We start from the raw sequence: 13,388 nt of genomic DNA on the forward strand, positions 1-13,388 counted from the left end.
ACACTGAAAGAAGGGAAAGAAACCAATGTTTCTGAAATAAGACTAAACTTGAATTTTGGTACCTGGGTATGAGGGGATTGCATTCTCCTGGGTCCAGAGGATTTATGTCACAATTTGAGTAGTCGAAGGTGCCATTCCACAAGTGTTTTGCCAGCTGGAATGCTACTTTTCTTTGTGCTAAAGTAACTTCCTTTCCATGCCAGACATACACTTCACTGCCAAAATCAAATACGAGCACCTGAATAACAAATAGAAAAAAACAAACCCAAAAAATCAGTTCAGTAACACACCATCAAGTTAGGTAATGCCCTGATCCGCCAGTTTCCTGGTGCCACAAGCTGACAGTGTGTTTAACTCAAGCTCCTCCAAATATCAGAGTACCGACAGTGATACTAACAGCTACCATTATAATGAAAATAAGGCCATGGTATACACCATGGCAGTTAGAAGGTGAGAATGACTGGAACTAAGTATTGGGGATGCTACGAGGTGTATCCTTAGGTGGTAGCTAAGTTCCTAGCAGACCAGAGAGCTATGGCTATGCAAGAACTGATTCTGTTCTATGACCAAATGCTATCTGACTACAGCAACTTTCCCTGAGGTTTACACCTATACTTTTCCTCCAACAGGGGAATGCTGATACAGCCCGGGTAACTGGACCAGCCAATAGGCAGCAATGTCAGTACATTCAATAAAATGCTACTTGTTTTGTACTTCATGACTTCAGAGTGAGAAGAGCCACTGTTGACTAAAAGATTAACATTTCCTAGAACAGTATTTCACTTTAAAGATATGATCAGATTTTTGAAGACTTGCAGCAAGCTCTAGACAACAGTATATTCAGAAGCTTTTCCCAAACACAGAGGAGCCCATTTTCAATGAACATCTCCATGAGCATTTGCAGTCATATCAGCTGTCTGTTCCTGCAATTACCACAGTAGCAGTAAGTGGCACAATACCTCTTTTGGTTGTAGCAGGGTACATTTTGGCATCTTTCCCCAGTAGTCATCTTCAGGAATGAGTTTATCTTCTACAAGACGGTAAATGCAATTAGTTTCTATTATGGCAGCTTCATACATTTCATCCTCTTCAGGTCTTCCAGCAGCTTAAGGAAAAGATTGTCCAATATAATTACTTTTTTTTATAGAGAAAACCAACTCAATTATTTTACTGTGATAAAACATGACATAATGTAAACATGAGAATGCTTACACTGGTAATTTGCTTGGCCACCAAGGAGTTTCCAGAAGTCTTTGGCTGCATGGGTATGGGTGTTTATTCCTTCTTCTATAGTCTGTATATAAGAAGCTCTACAGCCAAGTTCCCTCTTTGTCTGAATCAAAGTTGCAAGTTCTGAAGCCTAAAAGATTAGCAGACAGGTTTGCGTAAGTCTTAAGCATACTTGTGCATATGGCATTCAGAGAGAAGGCAAAAGCACCAAATAAGAGATACACCAAATAAACAGATACTAGAGAAAAAGTTACGGAAATACATTCATTTTTTCATTCGCCTTGAAACAAGGCTTGATCTCAACAAGAATAGGAATAAAAAGGACATCCTGCAATACAGACTATTTTTTGTTTGCGTGCAAATCCATTTCCTGAGGATATCCTCTTTTCTCTCACAGATTTGCAACTAACACGTCTACGTCAGCTCTCATTCAGTGCACAGTGCTAACACATATTTGCAGGAAACTTGCATATCTACCCGTTGCTGACTTTCAGCTGCATACAACCTTACAAGACAAGTGGCACCAAGGCTCAGTTACGTCAAAGAGGTTTGTGCTGTGACAGTTCTAAAAAAAAAAAAAAAAAAAGAACTAGTACTAACCTTTGCTTTTTCTATGACATTTGCAAACTCTCCTACCCATAAGAAACAGAGATGGGGAGTTAACAATAGGAAACAGTCTCCACTGTTCAGTGATGAGGCCCTTGGTTCAACTAATCTTGTTTGAACATGTCTTCTTCCTAAAGATAAACCAAAGCTAATTATATTCTCATGAATACCGCCATCAAATGCCAAGATCTGATCATTTTGAATGAAAGACAAACAATGCCCACACAGTTAGCAAAATACATGGAAAAAGTCTGTTAAATAAGAATGAAAGAATATAATGGTGGAAGTAGGATTTACTTACAGGAAGCAAAATTTGTTGCCTCCTATTAACTAGTATTTCTATTATTTCCCATTCTTGCTTTAACAACTTTATGTCCTTCTGGAAAGAAATCAATTAACTAGATGGCAGAGAAACAGCCAAATTCTAAAATCACTTATATGCACTCAAGAAGGCAAGGCACAGTCTGTAGTCAGTAAAAAGTTTTATGAGTTTTTGCCCAGGTAGCTATTATTTTGAAGAATCAGATACATTACTATGATATGGAATCACAGAATGGCCTGAGTTGTAAAGGACCACAATGATCATCTAGTTTCAAACCCCTGCTATGTGCAGGGTCACCAGCCACCAGACCAGGCTGCCCAGAGCCACATCCAGCCTGGCCTCCACGAATGCCTCCAGGGATGGGGCATCCACAATCTCTCTGGGCAACCTGTTCCAGTGTGTCATCACTCTGTGTGTGAAAAACTTCCTCCTAATATCTAACCTAAACCTCCTCTGTCTCAGTTTAAAACCATTCCCCATTGTCCTATCACTATCAACCCATGTAAACAGTAATTTCTCCTCCTGTTTATACGCTCCCTTCAAGTACTGGAAGGCCACAATGAGGTCTCCCCGGAGCCTTCTCTTCTCCAGTCTAAACAAGCCCAGTTCCCTCAACCTTTCCTCATAGGAGAGGTGCTTCAGCCCTCTGATCATCTTAGTGGCCTCCTCAGGACACATTCCAAGAGCTCCATGTCCTTCCTGTACTGGGGGCTCTGGACGCAGTACTGCAGATGGGGCCTCACAGGAGCTGAGTAGAGGGGGACAATCACCTCCCTGCTGGCCACCCCTTTTTTAATGCAGCTCAGAACACAGTCAGCCTTCTGGGCTGCAAGTGCACACTGCTGGCTCATGTCCAGCTTCTCATCCACCTGGACCCCCAAATCCTTCTCCACAGGGCTGCTCACAAGTAGTTCTTCCCCCAGTCTATATAAATACCTGGGACTGCCCCAGACAAAGGTCAAGACCCTGCACTTGGCCTTGCTGAACCTCATTAGGTTCACACGGGCACACATCACCAGCCTGTCCAGGTCCCTCTGGATGGCTTCCCTTCCTTCCAATGTATCAACTGCACTGCTCAGCTTGGTGCCATCTGCAAACTTGCTGAGGGTGCACTTGATGCCATCATCTATGCCACTGATTAAAATGCTGAAGAATACTGGTCCCAAGACTGATCCTTGGGGGCACCATACATGACTGGCCTCCACCCAGACACAGAAGCATTGATCACAACCCTTTGGTTGCGAACAGCCAACCAGTTCTTAATCCATCAAACAGTCCATCCTTCAAATCCATTCATCTCCAATTTAGAGAGAAAGATGTGGGGAGGGACCATGTCAAAGCCTTTACAGAAGTTCAGGTAGATGACATCCACCACCATTCTCCCAGTCACCAATGCTATAACTCCATCATAGAAGGCCATCAGATTGGTCAGGCAAGATCTTCCCTTAGTGAAGCCGTGCTGGCCATCTCGTATCACTGGATGTGCCTTAACATGGTAACCATGAGGATCTGCTCCATGATCTTCCCAGGCACAGAGGTGAGGCTCACCAGGCTGTAGTTCCCTGGGTCTTCCTTTCTCTCTTTCTTAATAATGGGAGTAACACGATTTTTCAAATATGCTGGAGAGTGGCTCAGCAACCACATCAGCCACCTCTCTCAGAACCCTCGGATGCATTTCTGGCCCCATGGATTTATATACATTCAGTTTCATAAAGAGGTTCCACTGTTGGGATGGAGTCTGCTCCTCTGACCCACACCTACGGCTTCAGGGTCCTGGCAAACACGGGGAGCCCGATCACCAGTGAAGACTGAGGGAAAGCACTTATTGAGCACCTCAGTTTTTTCCATGTCTGAGGAAGCCAGTTCTCCATCCTCATTTATCAGAGGGGGAACACTCTCCTTGGTCTGTCTCCTCCTGTTTACGTAGGACCCCTTTGTGTTACTTTTCACATCCCTTGCCAAGTTCAGCTCCATCCATGCCTTGGCTTTCCTGATCTTATCTCTATACATGCAGACAACATCCCTATATTCCTCCCAGACTACACAGCCTTGCTTCTACTCGTAGTACATTCCTCTGTTTTCCCCCAGTTTAAGCTGCAGGTCCTTGCTCAGCCATGCCAGTTGCCTGCCTGCTCTGCTCGACTTCTTCTGCATGTGGAGGAAGTGGAAGGAAGTGGAACAAGAACACCATCAAGGCATTTCCAAGCTATGCAAAACGTTAAAAGAACTAGAAGACAGTTCAAAAATTTCCAAAGGAGAAGGCTACAATTCCTGAAACATTCTGTTTTCTCCTTAGAAAACACACATCAGTGATGAAAATGCAAGCCTATTTGACAGGGTTTTCATTTGTTGCACAGTTCTCACTATTCTCAGCTTTTAGGCATAAATCTTGAGCTGCGCACCTCCTAGAAACTAAGCATCCAGCCATAACAGCAACTCCCACCTACTGCAATCAGCTTAATATATACAGACAGTGAACGCAGTTCTAGCATACCTTTAATTTGCAGCAGCATTAACTTCTTGTATGGCACAGCACTGTTGTTAGAATTTTGCTCTGTTAGGTTAACACTCCGCAGACTAACGTTGCTGAAGTTCTCCTTGCTTGCCAAACCAGCAAGTGCTACTTCTGAGAAATTTGAGTTTGCAGACACTTGTATGTTAAAAAACAAACAAAACAAAACAAAGTTGGATAAAAAACACATGCAAATGAAGATAAATTATATTCAAATAACTTCAGTTATTGCATTAAAAAAATGTTTCTTCAAATGTTTGCGATTTTCCCTTCCTCAACAGAACAGCAAAAGCAGGCTGAACTTAGATTAATTGCTACCCTAAAAGCTTTGTGGGTTTACTGGTACCTAAGTTTCTAGATATCATCACAGACTAACCAATTTGCATTGGAATTATAAAACTTCAGTAGACACACCAGCGTTAGTAGTATCTGGTATGTTATGAAGTATTGTGTAGATCCTCAATGCCATAAGCATGATTAATTATGAAAGAGACCCAAGTAGTCAACGCTAATGAACTGAAATTCACTTCAGATTCGTCTTAGCCGGTGTGATACAACAGCAATCTGCATTTCAAAGTCCTATTCATTTTTTATTGTACAGTTCAAGCCTTAAATGCTTTGCTGCTTTTGCTTATTTCTCTACCAAAGACAAAGCAATGTATGAATTTATAATTCATGGAAATGCTTCCCATCAAATGCAATAAAATATTAGACACACAATTAGTCTTTCATCAATACTTAAGAGATAACCTCCCTTTATTCAAACATTATAATAAAGAAAACTTATACCCCAAATGTTAGAAGTGGCTTGACTAATGTTTGAGCAAATTTTAGAGTGATTTGTGTTGCTGTCAAGTGTGGTTATCAGGAGAAAGCATCGTCATAAGCAAAAAACAAAGCCCTGCTACAGAGCACAGATCCTTTATAGAAATTAACCTGGCTAGTTTCAGGTTGAGAAAAACCAAGGACCCAAAACTGAGGCTAGTACTCCTAAACATTTACCTATTCTTCCCAGCTCCCTCCAGCCCCTGTAGCATATTGCTAGATTTGCTTTGCTTAATCTCCTGTCCTTACCTGCAAGTACAACTGCTCTACCTCTGCACAAGGTGAGTGCTAACAATAAATAAATACACAGAGGAAGAGGCTGCAGGTAGCGTTCCCTGAAGAAGTCAAGTGAACTCTTTTTTCCAAGCCTCCTCGGCCAATCTACGTTCAGTCTTATACCTTAACCAATCTGTTGTCTTTTGGAGAATATATTCTATTCTTTCAGTTGTGGTTTTTGCTTTTTGTTTAGTTTTGGTTTTAATTAAATTAGCAAGACAGTGGCTTCCACAAACCACCTTAACTCACTTTTTTCTACTTTCATTCGCTTTGACTCCATGAAGGCAACATTCAGTCTTTGTTCAGTGTACTCATGAAGAATATCTTCTCTTGCTGCCAGCATTTTCAGGGGGTTTCTGGAGGACTGAACCCTGCGCATAGGCCTCACTGCACGTTTGTGCTCTGCTACAGAGGATATTAACCTGAAAAAAACAAGCAGCGTTTAAAATTATCAGTTGATAATTGATAAATTGTAAGAGTTTAATGACAAGAGATTGATTTGGGGTACGACATTTGTGAGGAAACCAGAATTAGTTCACTGATCCAGGCAGAAGGCTGGATTTAGAAAAATGTAGTAGGAACAGACATGCCCAGTATAACGCTGTCTACAAGATAACTTAAAGCCGAACATTTCGACCACCATTCCTATTTCTGCATTCCAAGCAGTGGAAAGAGTAATTCTTACTTTGGTGCATAAGGATCAAAGATGGCATCAAAGTCCTCATCAAGGTCCAAAGGCACTGAGGAGGAAGGGAAATCCACATGGCGGTAAAATTTGGAAAATGTTTCATCATCATCCAACTTCATCACTTCTTTCACAGATTTTCCTGTAACTGTCAGCACTGTCTCTTGCATTCCAGCAACTGTAGGAAAAAAAAAACAAAAAAACCCCAGCCCATCCAATAAATAATCACGCTAGATTCTAACTCAATAAGAGGTAAATATGACTTGCTGTGGTTTTAGTTTGGTTCTCATTGACTGAATGGAATTTGAAGGAAACACAATTGAAGTGTCACTTGGAAAATGAATGACTAAAAAGGAGCATACCTGTTACTCATATACAATAATCCCTGTTAAAAAATGGTTGGGAAATATGGCCAAAACAAAATTAGGCGCTATTAAAAATGAGTTATTTTGGTAGGAGGATATGTGCATTTTATGGTCTTGAATATTCTGTCTTGCCTCCAACCACATAACTTCTTCCCTTCCAAAGATCTGCTGGAGCCGCAAGTATAAAATCACTTCTTAAGATTATTGAGTCAAAAGCAATCATTCCACTGTGCTACTGCTCTGCTGATGGAATGTGAATACATTTATTTTTGCTATTTGAAACTCTACCACTCACAAAAGAATTTTTGTCTTTACAACACTGAAGACTAATATATGAGATGGAACATAGCTGTACATAGCTTCCTGTATGGCCAACCTGTACAAGAAAGCTGTGTGAGCTGCTACAGAAAGCTTGTTTTCAAAAAAGTAGGAAAGTGAATAACTGTGCTTGAGCACAGTTCAAATAAGATCAGTAAGTTCAACAACATTAAAGTTGTCTCATTGCATACCTTCAGTATGGTCCAGAATGAGCTGAGCACACGGATTTAAAGAATTTTGCTCACAACAAGAATGTGTACATCATGTGTGGAGGAATAATATAGGGTGGTTTTTGGTTTGCTATTTTTTTTTTTCAGTTGTGATTTATTTTGCTGTATATATGTAACATAACATTGTAAGTACTAGAAGTCCTTTAAGTGATTTAGTGAAGTCAGAATGAACACATTGCCTTCTTTGGTAACTACTGACCTTTGTTATTCAGCCTTCCCAAGAACGACTCCAGCTTGTCAAGCTTCATATCTGATTCCAATTGCATATCAGGCCTAGCTTCAATTTCTAAGCAAAACAGAAAGCAGAACTTGTTTAGTGATAGGAAGTTTAAAAAAAAAGAAATCCTGGACTTGTTTCAGCCATGTCTATTCCTTACCTTCCAAAGGCTTTGTAACTGGAGTGGTAGACTTCTGCCTGTTACCATAAGGGGATGCTACTGGTGTTAGTGCACTTGGAGAAGCCAGACCTGCAGAAGAACAGAGAATATCAAAAACACCATCCCATGTTATCCCACATCTCCAACAGTGATGACAGGAGGTGAGCTATTAAGGGAAAGCAGATGGGCCTTGCCATTTCCTATGGTCCCTCATCCTACTGCAGCCTCCACAACTGCTGTATCAGGGATGTCGGAGCGCGCTCTTTTGAAGCGTCACTTGGTTTACATTTTAGACTCAAGTTCTACTTCAGGCTATGTGTGAGAAATACAAAACTTCTGTTGCTCGAAAGATACAGAAATAGCAGTGAAACCTTCCAGACCTTGGTGTGGTGTCTCCTGTCCCCTTTTTAATCAAAACCCAGTCTTAACAGATCTAGCAGAATGCATCTGACTTGAATACAGTCTGTAGATCAAACAGTAATTTTTGGGCATGGTTGTTTTTTGTGTATGATTGAGGGGTTTTTTTGTGTTGTTGTTTTTAAGTGGAAATGGATGCCCTCACCATGTAGAGCAATGTACCCACTGAATTTGTACTGTCCTCCTTTCTTTTCAGAAATTATCATGAAACAATTTATTTCAGACTCAGAAGAAAAAAATGAATGCTTTGTTCTTTTGATATGAATCCACTGACGCAGTAAAAGAAATGGCACACTATCAATTTAGTGTTTTTGATTAGGTGAAAAAGCATATTGTACCAAATAATTCTGTCTATTAACCATTGCTGCCTAGATTTTCAGTGATGGAGAGAAATGCTACTTTAAGCCTTCCTCTAATGCCTATTTTTCACCTAGCCATAGGGGAACACTCTGCACTAATTACAGAGCCACATAAATTTCAGTCCTTAGTTGTTTTGATCAGATAAACCAGCGCTGTACTGAGAGAATATACACTATGTTTTCACTGCCTTTAATTCAAATCCCAACAAGTCTTAACTGCTAAAACCAAGATAGATTTATTATATAACGCAGTAGCTTTTCCACAAACACTGTTTTTCCCTTCTGCCTAAGAGATTCAATTTTTCAGCAAGTCAGTTTGTAATGCCTTCAGCAAGACATATTTGAGAGGACACAGTCCTTAAGCAGTTCTAACAAGACTTAATCCACAGGACTACAAGATCTACTTCATGTGTTAGTCAAGATTCCAAATTCCAATTAAAGAATTTAAAATTTCAAGCTGTAAGAATCAATTAAAATATAGCATCTGTGCACATGTATATAACAAGGATCTAATTTTGCAGTGCTTTCTCATCATCCCTTAAATTAAAAACCCATCATGATAATTTCTTCTTCTTGGCAACAAAAATAGCACACATCTGCATAAAATCTCATTTGGGCTACTTTTATTGATGTCACTGTCACAGGAATGCCTTTTTTCTCCACAAGACAGATCACAGCACCTAAAGAGATGCTTTCTGGGTATTTATCACTTCCCATTAAGGGTAAACGTTATCATCTTCTTTTCCTTTCCAAAGACCAATTTATTTTTTTTTTTTTAAACTAAAATAAAATCTCAGCCAGCAGTCTGTGGGCAACTGACCACTTTTTCTCAGTGACCCGCCAAAAAATAGGTTAGTCTTGAAACAAACGGCAGTCAATTATCAAAGCAAAACAATGTAAGCAGCAGCTGAAATACTCTGCTAATAAATGAAATTCCTAATACAATCTGTTTGTTCGCCAACAAAATATGGTCTGGATTGCAAATGGAGTTGTTCCCTCTTGCAGTACTGCCTCCACCATGAATTTTGCCAGCTTCTTGTCACAGATTTTAGTATTCTCTGACTACAGGAGATCAGTTTAGGCACCTTCTTCCAAAACTATCACCTTCCCAGACCCAGTGTATGAACAGCTGCATGGATAACCCTCACATATTTCTTTCCACTTCTGGAGAATCGATGCATCTGGAAAAAGAGTCTAGCTGAATTCAAGAGATCCCAAAAACGTCAGTATTGCTCCCATGCCATTTCTACTCCCAAATTCTATGCAAAAATATGTTCACTGATTTCTTCAGTCAAGTTGTTGTCCAAAACAGCAATCATAAAAATAACATGTGTTTCCTACATATTCCCAGTGACCCTCAGAGTGGGAAAAGAGCCAGCAACACCAAGATTTCACAACTTTTGCACAGAAATGGCACCTGGGTTTTTAAACAATAAATAAGAAAGGATAATCCAACCATGCCCTTTGGATTGCATCAGACAGAAAGATGAAGCACATGAATGTTGAAGTGATGGATGATCACCAGTCAGACAGATCCCCATTATAACTGGATGGTAGTGCAACAGGGCAGAACAAAATGGATCAGTACTGAGAGCAACAAGAAGCTCAAGAGAATGGCCTTACGACACCATATTCAGTTGAATATAAGCAGTCCTCCTCTTGCTAAACATGGATACTGTTTCTGCTTAACCTTAGCCTGACTTTATTTTGACTAGAAAGATAAGTAGAGGCTTGTTTATATTGGGATCATTTCATCACTGACCTTTTTTTACCATTCGACCAGCTACAGTGAACTGCGTGGAGTCATTCGCTGCGCCTTTTCCCCTGGACTTCCAGGCTTCTTCTCGAGCTGTGATCAGGTGTTTTCTTTCTTCTATAGTCATTTGAGTCTCCTGATTATCTGCTATCCTCTGCTTTTTCGGGGGGCAGAGAGAAAAAGGATGTTTAAAAATAAGTGAACCGATCAGGATATAGCAAAAGACTGGGTCTCCTGCCCTCTGTAGAGACAGAAGGACTGACAAGCTACTGAAGGGAAGTCACATATTCAGCTTAGTGACCCTGGCCCTGACAAGCCTCCCTGTTTCGCTGCTTCGTTACACTGAGAAGGTTTCAATCTATACATTCTGACTTTTTATTGAAACTACCAGCCAAGGCAAAGGCATCCTCATAAGCAAAACAAACCACTTACTGTGGATATTCTTCCAGATCTTATTCTCTTCAGATGTTACTTGCTGCGCTACTGAGATCATGAATTGAACTTTCAACAGACGTTTTCAAGTGTAAATTTGCAGGGGGCGCTGGGAATAACAATTAAGAAAATGTAACCTCAGTAGTTCATCACGTCTGAAGAAGTAACTCAATTTTCCAGGCAGGATTAGCAGTCTTATCGCTCCAGAGGCTGCTCATTGTAGGCTCTGTCAGCTTGCCCCTTTCAGTATTCTTCCAATGACTGGATCGTTCTATCTCCTGCCATCCCCCAACTTATTTTGTGGAGGTCACCTTTAGCTTTCCTTGCCTTCTTTAGAGAGTAGCTCCCAACAGCTTGAGTAACTGAAAGCAGCCAAGAGCACTAAGCATCTTAGTGGCTTCCTAATACAAAGGGCAGATGAAGGCACATTGAATTGGAAGGAATTTACATAATCAGCTATAGCCAGGTTTGGCTAAAGAAATATTGCTTCAATGCACTAAGCTTAAAAATATAGCAACATTTCAGGATTATTCTGCACGGAAATCAAGTATGAAAGTTTTTTTAGTGTGTGGGGCTGTCAGTACTGGAATTACTTCCTAGTTGTGTGCTCTTTGACATTTTTCTTCACAAGTTAACTTAAGAACTGAAAACCACATGAAAATTAAAAGCCAGTGCTTTAGCACAGCACACACTTCTAACTACAAAGAATTTTAAATTAATAGTAATCCAAAAGCTTGTGAATATGAGGTAAACTCTCTTCGTGGGGTCAAGATGCAAGGAAGGGATATAAACCTAGTAGATCTTATTTATTTTCTTTAAATCAACAGCACTGAAGAAATCAGTCCAGGGTTACTACTCTGTATAGAACTATGTAAGAACTATTCTGACTACAGGAGATGCAGTGAAATAAGATTTCAGCATGTACTATTAATAACATGTGCCAGTCAGAAGAATAAAGACAAGTGCAATGGTTGTACAAGGACTAGCACGGGCAAACTCTCCAGTCCTTCCTTTTAGATCCATGCAACTCTGCAGCCTTCTGCAGTAATGATTGCTCCCAATTTATCAAGGGAACACAATCACCCTACAACTGCAGATTCATGATAACCAGAGTAAAACACCTCCAAATTGTTCCATAGTAATAACAAAATGGAAGTCTACTCAAGTATTTCCTCCTCTTCCATAAAAGCCTCTAAATACTTTCAACAGAAACAGTGAAAGCAATGTCTACTTGCTTTCCTGAATCTTTTCCCTTTCCAATGCTGGAAGCACAGCCACCTGTGGGATGAGCAGCTAGTAAAAGAAAATGACAGTAACACACTACCAAAGATCTGAGCAGGAAATTAATATATCCCTAATGAAACCACAAGTGAAATTTCATACACAAAACAAGTACTTTTCACTTAGCAAATATGAATAAGTTTTTGATTACAGCATGTGGGGAAGCAAGGAAGACAAGAAGATGTAATCACATGGATTCTTTTACATGTTGGGTTTTTCCCCAACCTCTAACAATAGGAGGCTTAATTTTAATTTCATCTCCAGAGAATACATTAAGTTTCAAAGTGTGCAGAGCCACTGGACATTCTGAAGGCACAAACCCAGAATGCATTTGCATTAATCACTGCACACACAAACTGTAAGAAAGATCATGACCAACTCTAGAGCGGTGTCAAAGAACAAAAGAGCACGTAGCTCCAACAGCATAAACAAACTTTCTTTCAATATAAGATTTCACATTATTCCTTCGGGCAAAACATCCCTGGATTTCCTATAAGTCAGACGGGTTGTGCACTACACAGGCTTCAGAGTAATTTCGTCTCAGGACTCTCCCTAATGCAAAAAGACTCCCATCTTCCTTTATTAATGAACCGAAAACCAATGCTAAGCTGAATAGACAGTAAGCCATGCCTAGGCCATGTACCTTCTCATAATGGTGCTGATGAAAATCAAAAGCATATGCGGTGCCTAAAAGGACAAACAATTTCCTCCAGCTGGAAAACTCGTATAAGCCAACAGAATTGTCCATAGAAATTTCATAACATGCACACATGGTAATTAGTAGCAGTTTAAAAAGCTTTCACAATTGCCAAAGGGCAGCATTCCCAAAGAAGTGAGTTGGCTAAACCACATTCTGCCTGGGGGGAAAATACTGTGAGAAATACAAAACTTGTCAGTCTTTAAAGTGCAAGTTTTAGTTCCAAGTGGGGAAATAAATACCTACATGAGGATATAAAATAAAGATCTCAAATGCATAAATGTGACCTTTTGGTAAAATAAAGAGCCTGTTCTAATTTGTACTGAAAGACACATCCCTGTTTTCATTGATGTCTCTTCTTTCAGACAAATGACAAAACCCTAAAATCAAGTGAAAATACAAAAAAGGTCAGAACTGGCATCCAACAACGAGAAATAAGTGGGACAGGAGATGCTCCAAGCATAAGTCCCCATTTTTTCTAATTTAAAGAATAAAATTCAAACAAACAACCAAATTAAATAAAATTTAAACAATAAAACTGTCCAACCAAAATGGACAATAGATAGCATTGATAAAACCTTACATGGGGACAACATTTAGAAGAAAGCAGAACTGAAGCACATAAGCACAGGCCACATAAGCTATGTTTTGTTCCAGACAATCATGGCAAGATTGCTGTAAGACAATCAATAAAGAATCA

At 40.0% G+C, this 13,388-nt stretch overlaps 1 protein-coding gene across 19 annotated transcripts in view; it reads right to left on the minus strand.

The window, feature by feature from the left end:
- SVIL (supervillin) overlaps positions 1-13,388 on the minus strand; it is a 133,317-nt gene that overhangs the window by 13,860 nt on the left and 106,069 nt on the right. For 15 of the 19 annotated variants that reach the window (XM_048950431.1, XM_048950430.1, XM_048950434.1 and 12 more), the window contains 10 exons: positions 10,285-10,435; positions 7,747-7,836; positions 7,569-7,655; positions 6,457-6,634; positions 6,021-6,193; positions 4,653-4,808; positions 1,831-1,967; positions 1,213-1,360; positions 960-1,105; positions 63-238 (listed from right to left, as the gene is read on the minus strand). In XM_048950431.1, the coding sequence (XP_048806388.1) occupies positions 63-238; positions 960-1,105; positions 1,213-1,360; positions 1,831-1,967; positions 4,653-4,808; positions 6,021-6,193; positions 6,457-6,634; positions 7,569-7,655; positions 7,747-7,836; positions 10,285-10,435 (1,442 nt within the window). The remainder of the gene's footprint in view (positions 1-62; positions 239-959; positions 1,106-1,212; positions 1,361-1,830; positions 1,968-4,652; positions 4,809-6,020; positions 6,194-6,456; positions 6,635-7,568; positions 7,656-7,746; positions 7,837-10,284; positions 10,436-13,388) is intronic. The other 4 variants (XM_048950424.1, XM_048950439.1, XM_048950427.1 and 1 more) reach the window with 1 other exon arrangement.

The sequence above is a fragment of the Lagopus muta genome, chromosome 7, assembly GCF_023343835.1.
Source record: "Lagopus muta isolate bLagMut1 chromosome 7, bLagMut1 primary, whole genome shotgun sequence".
Taxonomy (NCBI): domain Eukaryota; kingdom Metazoa; phylum Chordata; class Aves; order Galliformes; family Phasianidae; genus Lagopus; species Lagopus muta.